This window comes from Dermacentor silvarum, chromosome 8 (genome assembly GCF_013339745.2).
Source record: "Dermacentor silvarum isolate Dsil-2018 chromosome 8, BIME_Dsil_1.4, whole genome shotgun sequence".
NCBI classification, from domain to species: Eukaryota; Metazoa; Arthropoda; class Arachnida; order Ixodida; family Ixodidae; genus Dermacentor; species Dermacentor silvarum.
Genome location: NC_051161.1, coordinates 154,904,063 through 154,926,343, shown reverse-complemented (window position 1 = coordinate 154,926,343; position 22,281 = coordinate 154,904,063). Strand labels below are relative to the sequence as shown.

At 44.2% G+C, this 22,281-nt stretch overlaps 1 protein-coding gene across 1 annotated transcript; it reads left to right on the top strand.

The window, feature by feature from the left end:
- Positions 1–5,611: 5,611 nt before the first annotated feature.
- Positions 5,612–16,320, top strand: LOC119462512 (uncharacterized). Its single transcript, XM_037723857.1, has 5 exons — positions 5,612–5,906; positions 6,792–6,920; positions 8,016–8,138; positions 9,131–9,546; positions 16,246–16,320. Exons 1-5 carry the CDS (start codon positions 5,612–5,614, stop codon positions 16,318–16,320), a joined length of 1,038 nt encoding a protein of 345 aa, XP_037579785.1.
- The last annotated feature ends 5,961 nt before the right edge of the window (positions 16,321–22,281 follow it).

The window sequence follows — 22,281 nt, the reverse complement described above, 5'->3', positions numbered from 1 at the left end:
GCGACGACACACTCGACGAGAGAACCCCCTTGAGTGTAGACGAGATCTGCCGCCTTCTCGAGCTATGCCTGTCAAATACCTACTTCACCTTGCGAGGCAGCTACTAGAAGCAGGTGAAAGGAACTCCCATGGGGGCCTCAATTTCCGTCACCATGGCTAACCTAACGATGGAAAATATCGAAGACAGAGCTCTGAGTACTTTTTCCCCGAAGCCAAAAGCTTTCCTCAGGTACATGGATGATTGCTTCTGTATCGTGAAGGAGTCGCAAGTCGAAAACCTGCAGAGCCATTTAAATTCCATAGACCCGGATATACAGTTCACGTCGGAGCGCGAACAAAACGGATCGTTACCATTCCTAGATGTACAAGTTACACGAACCAACGGCAATCTAAAATTCTCAGTCTACCGAAAACCAACCCACATAGGCCGCTACCTACACTTCGCATCCAACCATCCCGCACACCACAAGGCATTGGTCGTAAATTCTTTATTGAAAAGAGTCGAAACTCATTGCACATTGGAATCAGATCAAAAGAAAGAAAGGAGAACGGTTCTCAACGAACTCAAAAGGAACGGCTATACAACGGAATTCATTCGAAAAACAACCCGACAACAAAAAAGAAAAAACAAACTACGAGACCTCCAATCGTTGACTCCCCCTCGACCACAGAAACGAGTGTCCATCCCATACGTCAAAGGTACCAGCGAAGCTCTCAGCCGAATATTGAAAAAAGAAGACCTCAAAGTCGCGCATAAACCGATGAACACTTTGAATATCCTCATTCCTAAACCAAAAGACCGTCCACCAAAAGAAAAAGCTCAAGGCGTCGTCTATAAAATCAGCTGTGCCGACTGTCCGGCGTCGTACATCGGGGAAACCAAAAATCTAAAAGAAAGAATGAGACAACATGAAAACGACGTCAGAACATTCAACCGAATACGCAGCGCCGTCGCCGAACATTCCGAAGACGTCGACCACAAGATTTCTTTCCAAGAAACCCAAATCCTTCAAACAGAGACAAACGGGCGAAAAATACTACTGGAGTCATGGCACATTCAGAACACGGCGGGTAATATAAACCGCGTGAAGGGCATCCTTCCTTCTTTGTATGTTCATGGCCTTGCAGACGCGACGAAGGGAAGAAAGGACCCCCCGCTCTAGGTCAGCAACACCACAACAACTCGTCCCCCTGTCCCTCGTCAACGTATTCCCGCGACTAAAGGGCGCCCAGCATCGGACAACCTAGCCGACCAGCAACGCCGAAGCCCCCCCCCCCCCCCCCCACCCCATCACCTCTTTTGTCTCTCTAGAACAGGTGCCCTGCCAAGTGTCTCCTCACCTTACGCTCTCTCCCGCTTCCTCTGCTTTGTTACGACGGACCTTTTAAAAGCGGCACACCGCCACCTCCGAAGAATACCTCCTAAAGAAGGAACCGAATTGGTTCCGAAACGTTGGGCTAGTAAATTTCCTTATTTGGTTGGAGTCAATCTCTAAGTCTTGATATAGTCCTTGCATATGATATTACAGGAGCAAATTTATATACAGGCGCTTCTGTATTGCAGGTATGGGTCACCAAGAGCTCAAAAGCATGCTATTAGCCTCTAATAAACATTATTGTAAATCTGCTAGCAAAACCATTATGCCAGTTTTTCAATTGGCTTTGCACAGCAGAGTCAAAGCACCTTCACTAAATCGAGAGCGTAAAATTGATGCAGGCAGAAACCATTTTTCTAGGTGAAGTATTTATCTGTAACAAAACATTTGTGTAAATGTAGAATCATTAGTAGCTTGACAACACCAAAAACAACTTGAGACGTATTGGAAAGTACAAACGGCCAGCAGCTTGACACCATAAGAAAGTTGAATACTGACAGACGTCAGTATTCAACTGACGGTAAATGAGCAAATAAATAAATACATAAATAAATGCACACGCAGACTGACATGACACTCAAAAAGAACACTAAGTACTTGCCTTCTTTATCAGGGAGCCAGTGACAGTAACCATGGCACGAGTCCATGGCATCACTGAATACGCCCATGGCATCACTGATATACGGAGTGGTCATTTTTAAGTTTTACGATATTTTTCAAGACCGCCTGTTGCAGATAAAATAATTCTAGTCCTTGAGGTGGATTATTCAGAGAACATATTCAATTATTTATAAATATTATTAACTTCTTCATTACCTTACGGCTCCTATTACAATTTTCAAGTTGTAGCCGGTGAGATTACACGTTGTTTACACTTGGAATGATTTTCCAGAGTGACACCAGTTTCAAGATATATATACGCCATCAAACGGACCGTAAAAATGCACTGTTGTTCAACTTACTTCTGTGACACAGCGCTCTTGTATACTTTGAAGAGCCAAAGTAGCTGGAACGTCCATGTTTTTCGTCCCATATTTTTGGAAATAACTCGGAAGTGGTGTCATCCTGGAAATTCATTTTAAGTGGATAGGTCTTGCAAACTCACCAGATACAATTTGTAAACTGCAATATTCGTTGAAAAGTAATTAAGTGAATTAGTAAACTTGCGAGAACGTTGAATATGTGTTTAAATTTGTGGTGTTAGTAATGCCTACAACTTTGAATAGTACAGCTCAAGAACAAAAATTATGCTATCTGCCACAGGCAATCTTTAAACTTCTGTAAGACTAAAAAATTATAACTCTCTATAGCCTTCTTATTTATTCGTTGAGTGGTGTGTGCCAATTTTACTAAGCTTTATCTACCTCTCAAAGAACATGGCAATTGCAATAAGTGATGCCATGGTAGCAGTACTACTGTGCTACATTGCTTGTTGCATGATCCATGTGCTTTCTGCCATGATTACTTGGTTTCTGAGCAGGTCATTCCATACCAACTAACCTATTCATTTTTACTGCTTCATATTTTTATATGAAAAACCATCGCTACTAGTGACATGCTGGAAGACTAAAAAATTATACGTCGTGTCAGTTCCATTTCAATTTTGTTCAGTGCCACAAATAAATTTATAATGAAAGAATTCACAAAAAATTTAGTTTCATGCGCACATGAAAGGCACATCACTGCCAATACCAAACAGCTTTTGTTGCACTTTAGATTCAAGCTTGCTTGTACCTCTTAGTTCTTACCTCTTGCCTCTTAGTTCTGTATTGGGATAGCAAAATAAATCATTTTTGCGAACTTATCTAAAAAAGTTTTCATTGAAATGAACCACTCTGACAATAGCACAAATGCACTTGCAGGTGTATGTATGAAACCAAAGTTCTCGAAAAACTTTCATTGTACCTACTTTTGCTTACAAAAAAAAAAAACTTGAAATGATGTGTCATCATGGAACAGCAGTTAAACCCGTTTTGAAAACAGCTCTCGAAAACTGGGTTGTTTGGCATGAAATGACCCAAGATAACTATAAAATAATATGGTAAAGAAACACTATCTTTGGTGGAGCTACAATAAAAATTAACATAGAAATATAGTGAAAAATTACAATTCACAACGCTTGTAGCTGCTTTGAGCCATCCAACATGTGCTCTAAGGAGACTAGCATAATTTGGGTGATATTTAAAAAAATACAAAAAATTACAAAACATAAAACTTGTATTCTGAATTGAGCCATGCAACATGAGCTCTTCAAGAGACTAGGGTAATTAATACAAATAAAAGCCGGCAGATGCCACGCCCTGTGGAAATCTATGTTATACGAAGCCGTGTGCGGCGACCCTACCAAGTTAGCGAAACGACTATGAGAGTACCAGTAGGCAGCTGTTTCATGACCTACATGACACGCATGTCATGACATTCATGTCATGAGTCATCAGCAGTCCCTTTAGCTATACCTAAGAGACCTTAAGGCGAAAGCCATAGTCGTGCTCATGACAATGCTTCTACCACCAGCCTTTAGTGTTTCCTTCACTTATGTACGCACGTCAGAACCCATTTCAGTGGCTTTTGATTGTTAATCTTTTTTCGCTGAGTCATTAACGTTTTTGCTGAGTCATGCTCATGACAGACTTCTACCACCATCCTTTAGTGTTTACTTCACTTAGTGCCCACGTCCGAACCCATTCCAATTGTTTTTGAGTTTTATTCTTTTTTCGCTGAGTCATTGTCATTTATGCTGGGTCATTCTCATGACTGTGATTTCTACTGTCATCCTTTAGTGTTTCATTCACTTAGTGCCCAAATCCGAACCCATTCCAGTGGTTTTTAGTGTAGATTTTTTCGCTGAGTCATTGTTATTTTTCCTGAGTCATGCTCATGACTATGGCTTCTGCCAGCATCCTTTATTGTTTCCTTCACTTAGTACCAACTTCCAAAATAAACCATTTCAGTGGTTTTTGAGTGTTAATCTTTTTTGCTGGGTCATTGTCATGACCTACATGACACGCATGTCATGACATTTATGTCATGACCTGTCACTCATCTTCGTCATGCACTCCTCTCAAACTATGCCAATTTTAGTACCTGCCAAGTTAACGAAACAACCATGAGAGTGCCAGGACGTCGGCAGCTGTTTCATTGCCTACATGACACGCATGTTATGATATTCATGTCTTGGCATATCATTTATTTTCTTCATATACTCTTCTCATAGTATGCCACTTTTGGTGCATACCAAGGTAACGAAACGACCATGAGAGCACAAAGACGTAGGCAGCTAGATAGATACAGTCAAAGTAGCAAATGTTCCCCAAGAAAGGCTTCACATTTAAAATTAATATAATCATGTCATGAGTTACAAAAGCACATTTCTGTGCTCGATGAAAAATTCGAATTGGGTTCTTCAGGATTCCAACATAAGAACCATAAGTGAACGCAAAAATGTCCAGATTTACAAATCCACAACACTTCTGTGTTGGTTGAGATGTCCAACTTGGGCTCTTCATGAGAGTTTAGGGCTCATGCGAGAAGCGAGGCCAGGGTGTTCTTTTCATAGGGCATGTTGGTACCAGGAAATTTTCGACAAATGAAGCCTGCAAAAACACAAAACCAGAACAAGTTTTAAGAACCAAGTTCCACATGCAAGAGTGTGGCATACGGTATACCCTCCTTATAACAAAACCGATTTATTTCTTTTGTTTATCCAAACTTTTTGCAGGTAAGACTGCAGATCATGACTAGTTTATTATATTCAAAGTGAAGTGGCACGAGACTCCACTTAGCATAAATGCAGAAGAGGGCAAGAAGGAACAGCAGACTGTAGCAGAATAACTTTATGAATATCCTCGATGGCAAAAATGTGAACTTTGCTTGCTTAGAAACAAAATGGGTAAAATAATTTCATATTTACACGGCCTCGACAAAAATTGTTGTAAAGTGACGTCAGTCACAATCAAACTGCCTCGCAAGCGCTGGCGGTGCGTGCGGTTTCTTCTACTATCGTTTCCCTTGCCCTCCCTTCCGCCTTTCATTTTCGTATATATACGCTCCCTGACGGAAGCAATAAACATTCATATTCCAACCTTCCAACTGAGTGCTGTCGTATTCGGCATACACGGCACGTGTGCCGCAACTATGCAACAGTGGCGACGAGGCCAGGTAGAACCCTCGAAGATGAAGTAAGCCAGGCAGTCAAGTTGGAAACAAGGGAAGCAGTGGCCGCGAGTATACCGACCATGGCTCATCACCAGCTGCCAGAGTACGGCTACCAGTGTGACTGGAAGGCCTACATCACGGAGGCAGAAGCTTATTTCGAGGCAACTGGCGTCAGTGACTCGGGAAAGAAAAGGGCGTTGCTGGTAGCTGCATTAATTACGCGCACCGTGCAAGTGCTCTCAGGACAGGTTGCACCGAGGAAGCCTAACTCGCTGACGTGCGAGGAAGCAGTGAAAGTTTTGGATGACTACTTCGACCCTAAGCGTCATGAGATAACGGAGAGCTTCCGGTTCTTCAATCGCTGCTATTTGGAAGGTGAGGCCATTCAACAGTTCATCGTTGAAATTCGCCGAATTACGGATGGCTGCAATTTCGGTGACATGCTAGATCGGATGCTTCGCGACAGGATCGTTGGTGGAGTCAGGTCAAAAGCTTTGCAGAAGAAGCTACTAGCGAAAACGGAGTTAACATTCAGGGAGGCCGAAGCAATTGCCATATCGGCAGAAGCAGCTGAAAAGGATACAAAGCAGATGTCTGCCGACCTTGTTCCCTTGCTCAAGGTTCATGCAGGCCAAGCGCATGCTGATGAGTCGGTGTTAGAATGTGGGCGTTGCGGAAGCAAGAAACACAACAGGAACGTTTGCGGCTGGGCGAAAGCTAGGTGTTACCGCTGCGGTGGATACGGCCATCTGGCCAAGATGTGCCAAAGTGACGTGCGGAAAGGACGCTTAAAGGCACGTTCACAATGCAGACAAGGAGAAGCTTTCGCAGTAACAGCGGATGTCAAAAGGGAAAATGTAGACGATGACGATGCGCACATTTGGACAATAACCGCGCCATCGAAAGGTCAGCTGTCACCTCCTATTCGTCGTACTTTCACATGGTGTGGCATTGACGTACCCATGATTGTGGACACCGGTTCACCCGTCTGTGTCGTGTCCAGAGAGCTGTTTGAGAAAAAGCGTGAACAGTGGCCGCCATTAACACCCGCATGCATCAAAGTGTCCTGTTATCTTGGAGAGCTGCCAGTATTAGGGAAATTGAGTATGACGGTGTTCTACAAAGACAAGGAGGTCAAGAGTTCTTTGATAGTCCTGAACCGTTCAGGTCCGAGCCTCTGCGGACGAGATTTGATTGCCAAGTTCAGCGATGCAGGATCCTCGGTACTCAACGTATCAGTGCAACAAGGTCCTGGCCCAGGAAGCAGCCGTACCCCAGCCATGGATGCTGTCCTGTCCGAGTTCCAAGACGTCTTCAGCACCGAGCTGGGTCTAATCGACGGACACCCTGTCCATTTGAAGCTCAAGGAAGGAGCCACGCCGAAGTTTTGTAAGGCCCGTTCCCTTCTATTTGCTATACGCGACAAAGTTTCAAAAGAAATTGATAGGCTCGTAACGCTTGGAATACTGTCACCTGTAACGCACGCCGAGTGGGCTACCCCTATTGTGCCTGTCATGAAGAAAGACGGCACGGTGAAAATCTGTGTCGATTTCAAGGTAACATTGAATCCCATCTGTGAACTGGAGCAGTACCCATTGCCAGTGATCGATGACATTTTCGCAAGCCTGAACGGGGGGGGGGGGGGGGGACTGCTTCAGTACGCGGGATTTACGCGACGCCTATAACCAGGTTCCCCTCGACAAGGACACAAGGAAGGTGTGCGTAATTAATACACACCGTGGTTTGTTCTGTTACAACCGACTGCCGTTCGGCATAGCTTCTGCGCCTGCTATTTTCGAGCGGAAGATAGAAACAGTTCTGCAGGGTTTGACAGGTGTTCAAGCTTACCTCGACGACGTTGTGGTATCGGAAAAGCATGGCAGCGCCGGCAAATTACGAGAAGTACTGCAGCGTTTTCGTGAGCACGGAGTGAAGCTCAGACTTGAGAAATGTAGCTTTCGTCAAGAGGCAGTGACGTATCTGGGTCATAAAATCGATCGTGAAGGTCTCCATCCAATCGAGAAGCATGGTGAAGCAATCGCGCAAGCCCCCAACCCCAAAATGTTCAGTAGCTGCGGTCGTTTCTGGGCATGATTACGTTTTATTCGAAGTTCGTGCCTAACATGTCTTCCTTACTTGCACCGCTGTACAAGTTATTGGAGAACAACACACGTTGGTTCTGGGGACATACGCAAGAAACAGCATTTAGTGATGCAAAACAATGCCTTCGGGCAGCGGCAGTGCTGGCTCACTATAATCCCGAGAAACCCCTCAAGCTAGAGTGTGACGCTTCACAGGATGGAATAGGTGCCGTGCTTTTCCATACATTCGGAAAGATCAACAAACCCGTTGGTTTCCGTTCTAGAACGTTAACAAGGGCTGAGAAGAACTACTCTCAGCTTGAGAGAGAAGCCCTTGCTCTTGTATTTGGAGTGTCCAAATTCCGTGATTACCTCACAGGCCGAGAATTCGTTTTGGTCACCGACCACCAGCCGCTCCTGGGTCTGCTGAAGGCGGACCGACCAACTCCAGCATTGGCAGCTGCTAGAATACAGCACTGGGCGCTGTACCTGGGCGGATTCCGCTATCAGCTTCAATGCTGTCCTGGTAAGCAACTCCTCAATGCTGACTCTCTTAGTAGACTGCCGCAACGTACATCTGAGCCGAAACTACCAGAAGGAGATCCACCAGACTATCTGCTAGCCTTGGCTGGGTTCGACGAGGGAACTGTGTCGGTTGAGGAGCTAAGGCAGTTGTCTGCAGATGACCCTTCTCTGAGTCAAGTTATGCGATTCACTAAGAACGGTTGACCCTCCTGCGCAAAAAGCCTGAACATGAATATCGCACCATTTTTTGACAAGAAATTGGAGCTGTCTTTGACTCACGGGTTGTTGTACTGGGGCCGTCGAGTAGTTGTTCCGACGGAGGCGCGACGTCGCGTCTTATACCTTTTGCATGAGACGCACCAAGGATGGTCCGCTATTTAGGCGGTCGCCAGATCGTCATTCTGGTGGCCAGGTTTAGATCACGACATAGAGTGGCAGCATCATGTCAAAACTGTGTTCAAATCCTGCCCATGCCGGCTACAGCAAAGCCAAAGAGCTGGCCCGTTACTGATGAAAAATGGGCAAGGGTTCATATCGATTTTGCTGGTCCTATTGCAGGGAAGATGATACTCGTTATCGTGGATGCATACAGCAAGTGGATTGAAGCTGTGCCACTCCGACAAGCCAACGCTTCGTGCACTATCAACTGCCTGCGCGGTATCTTCTGCAGATTTGGCGTGTTGCGAACCATCGTCTTGGATAATGGAGCGCAGTTTACCGGTGACGAGTTCGCTACTTTTGTCAAGAAGAACATAACGCATCCGGGCACAGCCGTATATCACCCCCAGTCAAACGGTCTAGCAGAAAGGGCAGTGAGAACAATTAAGGACGGCCTGAAGAAGATTGGTGAGGGGCGGTTGGATGATAAGCTGAACAGACTGTTTTTCAACTACAGGAGGACACCTAACCACTCGGGAAAATCACCGTCAGAGCTGCTCTTCGGATATCAAATTCGATCGCGGTTAGATACACGTTTTCCTCCTGTACACGCAGGGCCAGCCAACGAACCAGACGATTGGCAACTGTCATCACCTGAAGCTGCCGTGTACGCCCGCAACTTCGGAACGGGTGAGAAATGGACGCCAGGAATTGTACAGTCCAAAATAGGTTCTCGGATGGTTGCCATACGAACGCCGGCCGGATCAGTACGACGACAGGTTGACCAGGTGCGGAAGCGGGAAAATTCGACGCCACCGCTTGGTACAGATCAAGAAGCGGCAAATCAAGCATCAAGAACAGGTACTCCTAGTGACTACCCACAATCGCCGAGACCGCCAGCTGAACAAGGGGGCATGCCCGAACCAGAGCATGAAATCCAACCGGAACTCGCAGCGAGCAACGCTGCCACGGATGAACCCGACAGCCCACCCCAAGCTTTGCGGCGCTCTACACGTCAAAGAAAACCCAACGTAAATATACCTGGTAGCGAAGCTTCCATAGAAGCCCATACGTTCAAAACATGGTTGCTTACCGGCGGTTCATGGGGCTTAGCGCCATCTGTGTGAGGAGGGAACACTTTCGGCGGAAGAAAAAATAATTTGACGTCATATCCGTCAAAAACAGAGGTGACGTCATTTTGTTCTGATAGCCGCGAAGTTTGTTTTTGGAGGCCTACCATTAGAGCTGTATATTCAAATGCCCCGCCATTCGCCTTCATGGGCGTTCCGAGTTTTCAGCGCGAAAAGCGATGCCGGAAAAGATCAGCCGTACGGGTGTCGAAATCGCGTCGCTGCACAGAACATACTTTCTTTGGAGGCCGACGAACACTTTGGGCGTAGATTGCGTGAGTGCTCGTCCTTTCGTCGGACGCCAAGCCCGTCGGCCAGCGCTGTTGCACGAAAACAACTACAGTAAACAAGTATCTGACGGTCGCAACTCACTACTTTTGACTGCACAGGTTAAGAGACAATAAAACTACCCGCGTCACCTAATTCAGACAAACGTCGACATGCAACACAACACATATGAGGGGGGGCGTATTGTAACAGGTGAACTTTACGAGCGCGCCTTTCCACGCACTCCAAGAGTTGCATGGCATTGCAAGTGATAGTGGCGTCAACGCCCGCCGCTATCGATGGGCGCTCTCACGGTGGGCCCTGAAAAAACTTATATATTGATAATGATCTAGTAAAATACAGTTGTATCTTTTCTCGCCCTGCATATATAAAATGAATTAGGAATTTTATTTTCGTTGAATGAGTCTAACTGCGTCTCGCTTTAATTTAAAAACGCTTTTTTTTCTTTCCCAGTGTTTATTCCCTCCAAACATAGTCGCGCTTCAATCGCTGCTCCCATAACCACCCTTGCTGATGTCGGTGACAATTGGTTCTGAACCGCTTTTCGCCCGAAGCTTCGCGACCTATGTGGATCGACCTTGGAAAACCAGTGCAGCGACTCCAGTATTAAGGGAGGAGGCATGTTGTAAAGTGACGTCAGTCACAATCAAACTGCCTCGCAAGTGCTGGCGGTGCGTGCGGTTTCTTCTACTATCGTTTCCCTTGCCCTCCCTTCCCCCTTTCATTTTCGTATATATACGCTCCCTGACGGAAGCAATAAGCATTCATGTTCCAACCTTCCAACTGAGTGCTGTCGTATTCGGCATACACGGCACGTGTGCCGCAACTATGCAACAAAAATGACAGCCAAGCATTCCTTCACCGTAGTGGAACGGTTCCTTTCAGTTGGAAACAAAGTGCGGCTTGGGTACGCAACGAGGCGCTCGGCTCCACCTTGCCACTCTACTGGGACGGCACAGAGGCCAACGTTGCTGACATCCGTGTGCAACTCGGTGTCACTGTCTTCGTCAAAGTGTCCTAGAACTGGAGGTGTTTGCAGACGTTTCTGCAGTTCACAGAAAGGCTAAACAAAACGATCGCTGATATGATTTCTATGTATGTTGATGTCGACCACAAAAACAGGGACGACGTTCTCCCATATGTTACGTTTGCATATATTAGCGCCGTTCAAGAAACTACCAGCTTCACCGCTTTTCCCTTGGTGCATTGCCGGGAAGCTGTAACGAGGTTGGACTCAATGCCCACCCACTGTTCTAATGTTGTCACTGATGCTGCCGAATTCACTCGATGCGCCGAAGAGGCGTGCCAGCTCGCACGAACGCGTATCCACTACCAAAAACACAACGACGCCGACCGATACAATCTTCGTAACCGAGACGTCACTTACCAACCCGCTGACACAGTACGGGTGTGGACACCGATCCGCCAGTGTGGTCGGTCAGAGTAACTTTTGCGCCGGTACTTTGGACCTTATACGATCGTTCAACTACTCGGCGGCGTCACATACGAAGTGATTCCTGAAGTAGAAGGCACCACGCGCCGTCCCCGAGGCCCACGCCTGTCCGATGTCGTTGACGTCTCTAGGTTGAAACCATACTACTTTCGCTGACCGCAAAGCTCTAAACCTCTCTCACCATCTACGTCTTCCTTAACGGTATCACTGTGGTAATCTCCAGTGCATGCATGTTCCGCATCGAGATGATGCTTCTAGGGAGGGGAAATGCCACGGCCTTGACCCGAATGCCAGCCGCTCGGTGCAATTCAAGGCAACATGCTAGGCATGTTGGATTACTCCCCGAAGAAGAGAACGACGAAGGTGCCAGGACAGCTTCATAAAAGATCTATAGCTTCGACCGAAGTCTTTTGTGGTTTTGTCTGTGACAATATCGTTCATAAAGAGGCGACTACTGGCCACAAAAATTATTTCTTTTACCTTTCATAATTAAAGTGTGCACCACTTTATTGTGCTTTTCCAGTCTTCAAATACAATTCTGTCATGTCACTAGAAATGAGTGTGGCTTCACTTGAAGTTACTTTTTACGAGCTCAGACTCTCTACTTTAAATATGCTGCCTATAACGAAGTTTGTTTCCTGCCTGAATGACTGTTACAACGGCGATTGTCCTTATTGATGCTTTGATCGAAACAACCAAACAAAAATGCCACACAACTTGTGTTCGCTCTGCTGAAAGGCTGCTGTCTGGCATCACAGGGACCTCCTTCAAGACAGGAGCAACTTTAATTGAATGTGGTCTGTTAAAATAGGTGAAACCACTGTGTTTTGCGTTACAGAAACTGGAGGGCCATATTGATTGCCGGAATCCGGTGGAAGTGCTGTCCCTCGTATTCAGCAATTACTTCACTTGATCATAGCTTCTCCACAATTCCTATACTATAACAACACTTTAAGGCTACTTAAGCACGTCATATATGCCACAAGATTGGTAGCGTGCTTCACAGACAACTCTTCATTGCAATGATAGTGAAGCAGTGCCACCAATGCGCAAATGCACCTAACTTTGTCTGGTGGACGCACTAAACTTCTTGCAATTGGGGCTGCTTTTAAAATTAGCACGTTATTATGGAGGCGTTAGGAACTTAAGATCAAACCAACAGTCATTCGAAATAGTACGCTATCGTAGCATGCAGTTGCAGACCCAGGCTACTTGCAAGTCATTTGTTGTCCGAATGACAATTTGGTAATTTAAAATAAAAAATGTGACTGAAAAAATGCAACGGGAAAGGATTTACGGTACTTGCATATAACAGCGTTGACCCTGATAGGGACAAGAGCCTCTTTTTGCCCATTGATGGTGTCGTTTCCGAAGAGTGAGTGGCCCACGTTGTTCTCCTCTGTGAACACATGGTGATGCAAGGCCCTTGCAAACTTGCCTGGTCCACCATGGTACGCCATGGTAAGTTGTGCCAGGATCATCTGAGTGAGCACCTCTGCAACCTATGTGAACCTGTATGTTTAAGTAAATGTTAGCAAGGTAGTTTTAAGGCTTTTAAGCACATTTACACAACAGCCGCACTCCAAATAAATCACAGCAATACTGCCTGCTCCAGACCAAAAATGCTGATCTTACTTCACTAGTGCCATAGCTTTTTCTGCTGTTTGTATGCCATGTTCTTCAGAAAAACAAAGATTCATCCAGCACCCCAAATGAGGTCATAATAATAGGTAAACCAAATTATCCAAACTTTAATTCCAGTAGCATTCTCAGGATACTTCACATACTTTAGGGTTCTCTGTCTCTATTTTCCAGCCAATTTGCGTCGCTTGGTAGTCAATGGTCTAATGGGTAGAGTATCGGGCTGCTATGTTGAGGGAAGCGGATTCATAACCAACCGCAAAATGAATAACCGTACAAAACTGTTATTAACTGGAGACTTCCTTCTAGTTGGGATAAACTGGAATAAGTTAACTATCGGCAACAGAGATGCAATAACTGTGAGCGTCTGTTTGATATAATGTTAAGTTTTTCTTTATCACAAATTGTTAAAGAAGCTAGCGTGCCCAAATAAATGGCTGTTCAGTGCTTGACCTTGCTGTAGTATCGCCATCGATAACGCCACTTATACGTATTGAAGAAGAGATTTCAGATCATGAGATGCTAGTTCTAACATTTTTTTACTCTGAGTATGAGCGTTGCGTGTAAGGCCAAACCATCTCGAACAGCTTTCAAGGACTATAGCCGAGCTAATGATGAGAGAGTTATTGACTACTTAGGAGAAACCTCGGAGAGTTTCTCAGCTCAATCCTGCGGAGGCATTAATGGCCTTTGGATAAAAGAGAAAGAGGCTATAATGCATATCGAAAATAATTTCATACCTACAAATCTCAAAAGAACTGAGCGGGAAACACCGTGGATCCCGCGGAGCACAATTCACCTAAAACGAAAACTAAAAAACGTCGACGAAAAGGGATGAATTCTGCGGGGATAAGAGAGTTCACATGCAAATTGAAATTGGAAATAAAAGCTGTTAAAGACGATTTCTTTTCACAAAGGTAACAAATTTCCTAAGGAATCAACCGCAAAAGTTTTGGCGCTACTTGTCGAAACCAGAAGGCGTGAGCAGTAAAATAGAAGTGGCAGGTTTGGTCATAGAAGACATGCGCATTGTAACAAATACATTTAATACCTATTTCCAATCCGTTTTCACGCGCTTGCCGACCTCGAGTGCGCCCGTGGCAATCGCTGACGCCCGGATGGGCGAAGTTGCGATAGCAGAGTCAGGCATTTTAAACTTGCTTTTGCAAATATACACCACGAAGGCGCTGGGGCCCTATAATATATCAAATGTTTTTTGAAACGATACGCGCAACAGCTGTCTCCCTTTTTGCAAATTATATTTCCCGAGTCGCTGAGTACAGCCTCTGTTCCAAAGGATTGGCTATGTGCCAAGTATTCCCCATTCATAAAGAAGGCAATAAATTGCACGTGGAAACATATAGACCGATATCACTAACAAGTTGCTGCTGTAAGTTGATGGAAAACAATAGTAAGTAAAGCCGTCATGACATACTTAGAAGAAAATAACGTATTATGTCCCATGCAACACGGCATTAGAAAAGGCTTGCCAACTATATCACAATTATTAAAGATAGCACATGACTTCGCATCAATAATTAACTCCAAATTCCAAGCTGATGCTATTTTTATTGAATTTTCGAAGGCTTATGATCGTGTCGTGTACTGTCAACTAATCGAGAAAGTAAAGTCTGTCCTAATTGAACACAATATAGTACAATGGATAGCAGCCCATCTGTCAAACCGAACTCAGTGTTTTACCATAAATAATTATGACTCTCACCAATTTGAAGTTTATTCATGGGTACCAAAGTGGTCCACATTGGGACCATTATTATTTCTCATATACGTTAATGACATCGCGGGTTGCGCAGAAAAGGGAGTAAAATTGCGGCTCTTCGCCGATGACTTGGTAATGTGTACCTATGTCCTGCAGTGGACATAGGTATAGGCTGATGACGATAATGGCACGTGTCGTGATGCCAGTCTAACATCCCGACAAAGACGGTTTACTGACCTCATTATCTCTTTCAGTTTGCCGCCAGTAGAGTAAATATTACTCACCATTATTTACTGTGTCAGTTTTTCTTTAGTATTTCTTAATTTAACAAAGGCGCAGTATTGCAAATACAGCAAATTCATTGGCAAAACGAAGCTTTACACATTTGTTTGCCACTTCAGACAGTCGACAAACATTACCATCAAATGCATCAGACACACCAAGAAGAGATGACTGACATGGATACTGAGACATGCTGTTCAAAACGGAAACCTTGTAGCCAACAAGACAGACATCAGAGCTATTGCTGAATTGGCTCAGTCTTTAGGCACTGTTTTGCCAGTGTGATGAGCCTCATCAGCTTGACCTTTATTTGTCATAGGCACTGCATTGACCACAGGGAGGTAAATTCTTCCATTTGTAAAAGTACCTTAAGTCGTGCATTTTCTGCAGCTCTTATAACCCAAGTGGTATTTTAGAGAAAGTATAAATGCTCGTGCAGGAGCGTCAGAAAGCAGTGCGATCAGCTGGACGCCAATGATTCTTCCTGCAAATAGAAAAAACACCTCCTTTCAGTGCTTCATGGAGCCCCTGAGTAAATTATTTCAAGAAGTCATGGCTGCTAAGAGGTTTGGAGTGGCCAAACTTAACGCGAGGCGGAAACACTGCATGACTTTGGATTTTTATGACATGACATAGTATAGGCCAGGATGTACGTGCCTTGGAGCTTTCGATTAGGTGTAATCCACCAATATTTATGATGAATTCAAGGACCCAAGGAAGGGCGCTTTTCAGACTTACAAATCAGACTAGACAAGAAACCAAACTACCTGGTTACCATGTGGTTTTCGACAACGTGTGAGTTACGCCGCAGATTTGCGTATATATTGTGTGTTTCTGTCCATAAAACATCAGTTGTTAGTAAGCGCTCGTCCGTGTCGTTTCTTGTGTCGTCTGTTTGGACGCTTTAATACTTCAGTAACATGCACTAACTAGCCTAACAAAATGTTCTGCTTGACAGTACTGCCCGTTGCCCATCTGTACAATGCCTGCGAAAACTCTCGGAGTTCTTGTCAGGATCACTGCAGACTTAAGAAGATGTGACATGTCCAGTGATTAGCGCAAAACCTTCAAGTGGTCTGAAAGGCATCGGTGTATAACATTAAGCTAAAGCACCTAGGCTCGCAAACCTTCTCTCAAGAAGGAAGTTAGCTGCTGCACTTTCACGTAACGAAGCATGGTGACTACTGTGAGCATTGGTGTTAATGCCTTCGGCTAGGTCGGAGCTGCCAGCTGCAGCATTTCCATCAAGCGGCTGTGCCCGTACACAGGAATGCTCATGCCTTCTGTGTGAGCATTGCCATTAGTGCCTCCCGCTGAACTGCGAGACGACCCTGTAGGTTTGCCAAACACTGGAAGGTGCAGCGCAGGCTTGTCGGCAGTCTCTTATCATGGCTTCTTACTCTTAACAAATGGTGCTCGGACGGTGAACAAGAACAGCCAGTAGGCGTTAAGACTCTTGACATTTCGTGACTAACTGCAACATTGTCACTTACATGGCCCTGAAAAAAAAATGCCTCGACATGAAACCTGCAAGTTCTATGTATTTTGACATAACTCGTTTCAGGAACTGCTCTGTCACGTACGTCTCAAAAAATTTCCTGTTTGCATACTATCTTAGCTTGGGGAGCTCGGAATTGATGTCTTTTCCAGGTGGAGGTGATGCAAGCATGTGTGAAACGAGCTGATCAAAAATACCTGCAATGCTTATCATATCTGAATCTACCGCGCTCCAACACTGATGACAATCTTTTTCACAACGATCGCCGCCCTTTCCACTGGTATCAAATGATTGCACCTTGATTGCACAATTTCACCGTGTAGTACGTTTGCGGATTCGCCGTATCACTGCTACCACTTGGTTCGCGACTCTTAGATAACATTTTGCTGCATTATTGGCCTTGCCCACACGTTTGCAACATAAAATCAGCTGCATGTCGCCCGGTGAACTTGCTGCGTAACGACAAAGTACTTGTAGCAGCAGCTGTGTCAAGCTACATCAAGCCGCTGAGCACTGCCTACCCAAAAGAAAACTATGACAAAACGTATACAAACACAGTAAGGCGACAGTGCAGAAGGAAAGGTTCACAAAATAACGTTTTTAGTATTGCAAAAATAATAAATTTTAATTAAACATGTTGCTTCCCTCGCACTTTATGTTATTTGTATTCCTGAAAATGGTCACGGTGTTTGATGCGCTAGAAAAGTTTAGATAGAAAAACAGCATGGCAATGATAACCAAAAAGAAGCATTACCTAATTTTCCATGTTTTTTACACAATAAAACAAGAAAATTTTGTGTATATGAGGAGTATATGGTAAACAAAGCACTTGATATTATTAGGGACTGATATTTAATAACTTATTACATGAATGCAGTTCTTGCCTGCCCCTAAACTAAATTGGTGAACATTGTCAGACCCTACTACAGGTTTCCCCGCTCACGTTAGTCCAAGCCCCAGTGAACATAATCCAAGCTCCACGGAAGCGTCTGTGTAAGCAATCGTTTGGTGAGTAACGACACGATCGATCCGAGCACATGGACGTTAGACCCTGCCAGGTGTAGCCGTCCGCCCTCCCACATGTGCCTTAGTCTTTCGCTCACTTCATGTGTACCTGTCTTCTCACTTGTGAATTTCTCGTCTTCCAGGCAGCTAGGGTTAACCTTGTGTGAGATAACCAAGCTTTGTTATCGCAGGCCTTGATTTATATACATGTCCTGTCGTGTCCCCTTGTTGGCTTCTGCATGTATTTCTTTCTGAAAGACATCGATGACATTATCAAATCTTTGTCCTTGCAAAACAAGGTGACTAAGGCTTATCCTCCACACACGAATGACTTGACATAACACCCGAACTGAACACTTATGACATGCTGGCAATGTATGTGTTTCTGCCAGTCATGTTGCTTTTTGTGAAGTTGGCGTAAACACATTAAGGCATGAGGCGTTTAGTCACCTTTCTTCCCTCTTATTTGTTCAAAACCCTACGTTCCCCAATATGGAGATTCTGGTCCTGTCCAGCTGCTGCATGCCCTTACCAAATCATAGCTATAGCTGCACCAGAATTCGGTGAAACATGTGGCAACGGACTACGTAGCAGTCACGTGAGCAGTGAAACAAATTCAGGCTAGTTGGCACTGCACGCCAGGTATGTGAGAATGCATGAGACTAGGGGTGACCTTAGAAACAAGACTTTATTGCCTCCCAACTGATTTTTTGCAGAAGAATAAATAAGACAAAGCGTGCACAAGAAATGCTATTTAATCGTGTAGTGACGAGATAGGGGGTGCTCACACATTCCACTTCTTATCCGTTTGCTTCAAGTATCTTCCCTCAAATAACACATGTGCTTCAATTATTTCCCTTGTAAATTTAAGCTTGGCTTTTCTCTTACTGCTTCACTTGTCATTCATGGTAGCAAACCCACAACACGTATGGTAACAATTTTCCTTACTTAGACGTGCTAATACTGTGCTTGTGCTCAGGTAATCTTGTGTTCACACACCTTCCTTCATATGTCAACTGTTGCGGGCCAGGGTATGATGAACATTCAACGGCGTCTGCTTGAAGCTTCAACCAGATTACCTATTAGAGAGGGTCCGGCAGGGAAGACGAGGCGACGTAAAAACAAATAACGCAAGTTTAATACATGGTTGTGGTATGGTGAAAGGTGGTGCGGTGGAGCAGAGGTAGAACACCCGGCTTCTAATCTGAAGGTCGTAAGTACGAATCCTCCTCTAATCCACGACATTTTCAGGGCATGGAGTGGCGCCTAACGCGGGCAAAAATTATTGCTGAGAGCTAGGGGGGCTACACTAGTCGAGATGCAACCTAATTATGAAGGCCCAGTAAACTTCAACAATGTCACTCCTTTACCACAACAGGAATTGGCCTCCCTGGTGCAGTATTCGGTCACTACCTCCCTCATGGCTTCTACAATTAACCCATGGCCCTGAATCCCCAGCGGCTGCGGAGCACCTGACCAAGGCGGTGGTCAGACCTGCAACGCGGCAGAGGGTGCTCAGAATATCTGGCTCCAGACAGGCCACCATGGAAAACTTAACCTGGCAACGTTCAACACTCGCACCCTATCGAGTGAGGCTAGTTTAGGAGGGCTATTTGAAATTTATAAGGTATTGCCTGGGATATTATTGGCCTTAATGAGATTAGAAGAACTGGTGAGGCTTATACAGTACTGAATAACGGCCACGTCCTCTGCTACAGAGGTCTTCCAGATACACTGTTAACAAAAATAACACGAAATGGGAGTAAACCGCTCGTCCCGTATCGCATTCCCGTTTCTGGTTTTTTTTTACTACGTACCAGTCGAGGTAAAATTTTACTCCCATGCTGACTAAGTTTTTGTATGTAGAAACGAGAGTAATTTTTTATTCTATGTGAAGGTTTTTAGGGATGATAGTAGGACTATATTTTTATTTCGATCACGAGGTTCTTGCGGCTATTCCTGAGAGTTATTTTTCAAGCCCATTGGCGAGTTTATTGGGTCTGATGTGAGAGTATTTTTTACCTCTGTCATTAACTTTTCTCAGCTTTTTCCGACAGTAATTTTTCAAGCCCATTCTGGAGTTTGTTGGAGGTGATGTGGGATTACTTTTTTTACGTCATTTATCCAGTTTTCTAGGCTATTCCTGGGAGTTATTTTTAAGCCTATTCTCGGTTTTTTTGGAACTGATGTGGGGGTATTTTTTTACCTCGTTATCAAGGTTTCTTAGTTCTATCTGACAATAATTTTTCAAGCCCATTCTGTAGTTAGTTGGAGCTGATCTCGGAGTATTTTTTTACCTCGTTCATCAAGGTTTCTTGGTTCCTTACGAGAGTAATTTTTCAAGACCGTTCTGGAGTTTCGTGGGGCTGATGTGGAAGTTTTTTTTTTTTTTTACATCCGCCAGCCACTTTCTGTGGTGTTTCCTGGGTGAATGCTTACTTTGTTTTGAGAGGTTATAGAGAAAAATGTGGAGTACTTTTACTCCTGTGAGGAGGTATATTCTACAGCATATTACTCTCACGATCACATTTAATATAGCTTATTCAGAGCAGGGAACTCACTTTACACAACACATTCAACTGAAAAATTCGAAGACAATTGAAAGACTCCAACGATGATTACAAGGGTCCCAAGCATGAGTGCATATTTATTAGTTCTGACATGTTTCGCATAAAAAAAGTCAGGCGTGAGTTAATCATCACAAAACTATGGCCTTAAATAATGCTGTGATGAGCATAATAAATATTTGTACTAATACACAGACTGGGGCTGCTAACTAGATCTCTCATAGCAAAATAAAATATATCACAACACGTTCAATGTGCAATCCCACTAAAGTACAGTGAAAACAAACAACTAACACTCCCCCAATATAAAATCTTACTCGTAAATACACAGTCAGTACTAGATGCGTTCAAATTAGACCCACTGAATATCATGCAGATCATTTCTTCAAACAGGCAGTTGTCCAGAACATGGGCGTGAAGTGCATTCAATGGATCATTATGAACAAAACTACGCAACATTAAAATATTGCACTTAAGGCCAAATGGCGTCTGCTGCTAACGGCCATTACTATCCCAGACGAAATGAAACAATCATGTGATAAATACAGCAAGCACTCGTACTATCACATTAGTGCCAGCAACTGCCTACATCTCTCACGGCAAAATAAAAACTATCACAACACATTCAAGATGTAGTGAAACTAAAGCATAGTGAAAACAAACAAGTGACACGCCCCCCCCCCCCCCCAATACAATAACCAACTCTTAAATACACAGTCAGTAGTAGAGATGTTCACATTACATCCACTGAATACACAGATCATTCCTTCAAACAGGCAGTTGTCCAGAACATGGGTGTGCAGTGCATTCAATGGATCATTATGAACAATACTATGCAACATAAAAATATTGCACTGAAGGCCAAATGGCGTCTGCTGCTAACGGCCATTACTGCCCCAGATGAAATGAAACAATCATGTGATAAATACAGCAAGCATTCGTACTATCACATTAGTGCCAGCAACTGCCTACATCTCTCATGGCAAAATAAAAACTATCACAACACATTCAAGATGTAGTGAAACTAAAGCATAGTGAAAACAAACAAGTGACACGCCCCCCCCCCCCAATACAAAATCCAACTCTTAATACACAGTCAGTAGTAGAGATGTTCACATTACACCCACAATAAAACAATCATGTGATAAATACAGCAAGCATTCGTACTATCACATTAGTGCCTGCAACTGCCCACATCTCTCACGGCAAAATAAATACTATCACAACACATTCAAGATGTAGTGAAACTAAAGCATAGTGAAAACAAACAAGCGACACGCCCCCCCCCCCCCCCCTAATACAAAATCCGACTCTTAAATACACAGTCAGTAGTAGAGATCTTCACATTACACCCGCTGAATACGCAGATCATTCTTTCAAACAGGCACTTGTCCAGAACATGGGTGTGCAGTGCTTTCAATGGATCATTATGAACAATACTATGCAACATAAAAATATTGCACGTAAGGACAAATGGCATCTGCTGTTAATGACCATTACTGTCCCAGCGAAATGAAACAATCGTGATAAATACAGCAGGCATACTATCACATACTTCATACTATCACATTCATACTATCACATCAATGCCGGCCACTGCCCATCAAATCTTTCAATTCAAAAGAAAATCTATCACAACGCATTCAAGATGCAGTGAAACTAAAGTACAGTGAAAAAAAAACAAATGACACAATATACAAAATCTAACTCTTAAGTATTGCAACAAGCAAATGAGGCAGTTAGCACTAGAGATGATCATTAGGCCCATAGATAGCATACTGACCTTCAAACAGCTAGTTGCCCAAGACATGGGGGCACAGTGCAATGAATGGATAGTTAGGAAGAAAACTGCAACAACCAAGAGCAACATTTTCTATCAACTTTCAAACTTTCTAAGGAACTTTCAGATGAGGAAAGTGGTGATTGCTAATACACACGACTGAAAATATGTGTGAAAACAGCCATTAACTGATACCACCCCCCCCCCCTGGTGCACAAAGAAAACGTATGCAGCCCTTTTTCCACGGAAGAGGAACATGTTGCACAACTGTACTGCGGTATTCATGGGTATAAGCCAGATTTCGATTTCGTTGCCTAAAAATTGTAGTGCTTCTTAGATAGTCTAAAAGGTAATTGTGCGTGTTGCCCTTGTCTGTTTCTAGGCATGCGGTTGTGATGGATG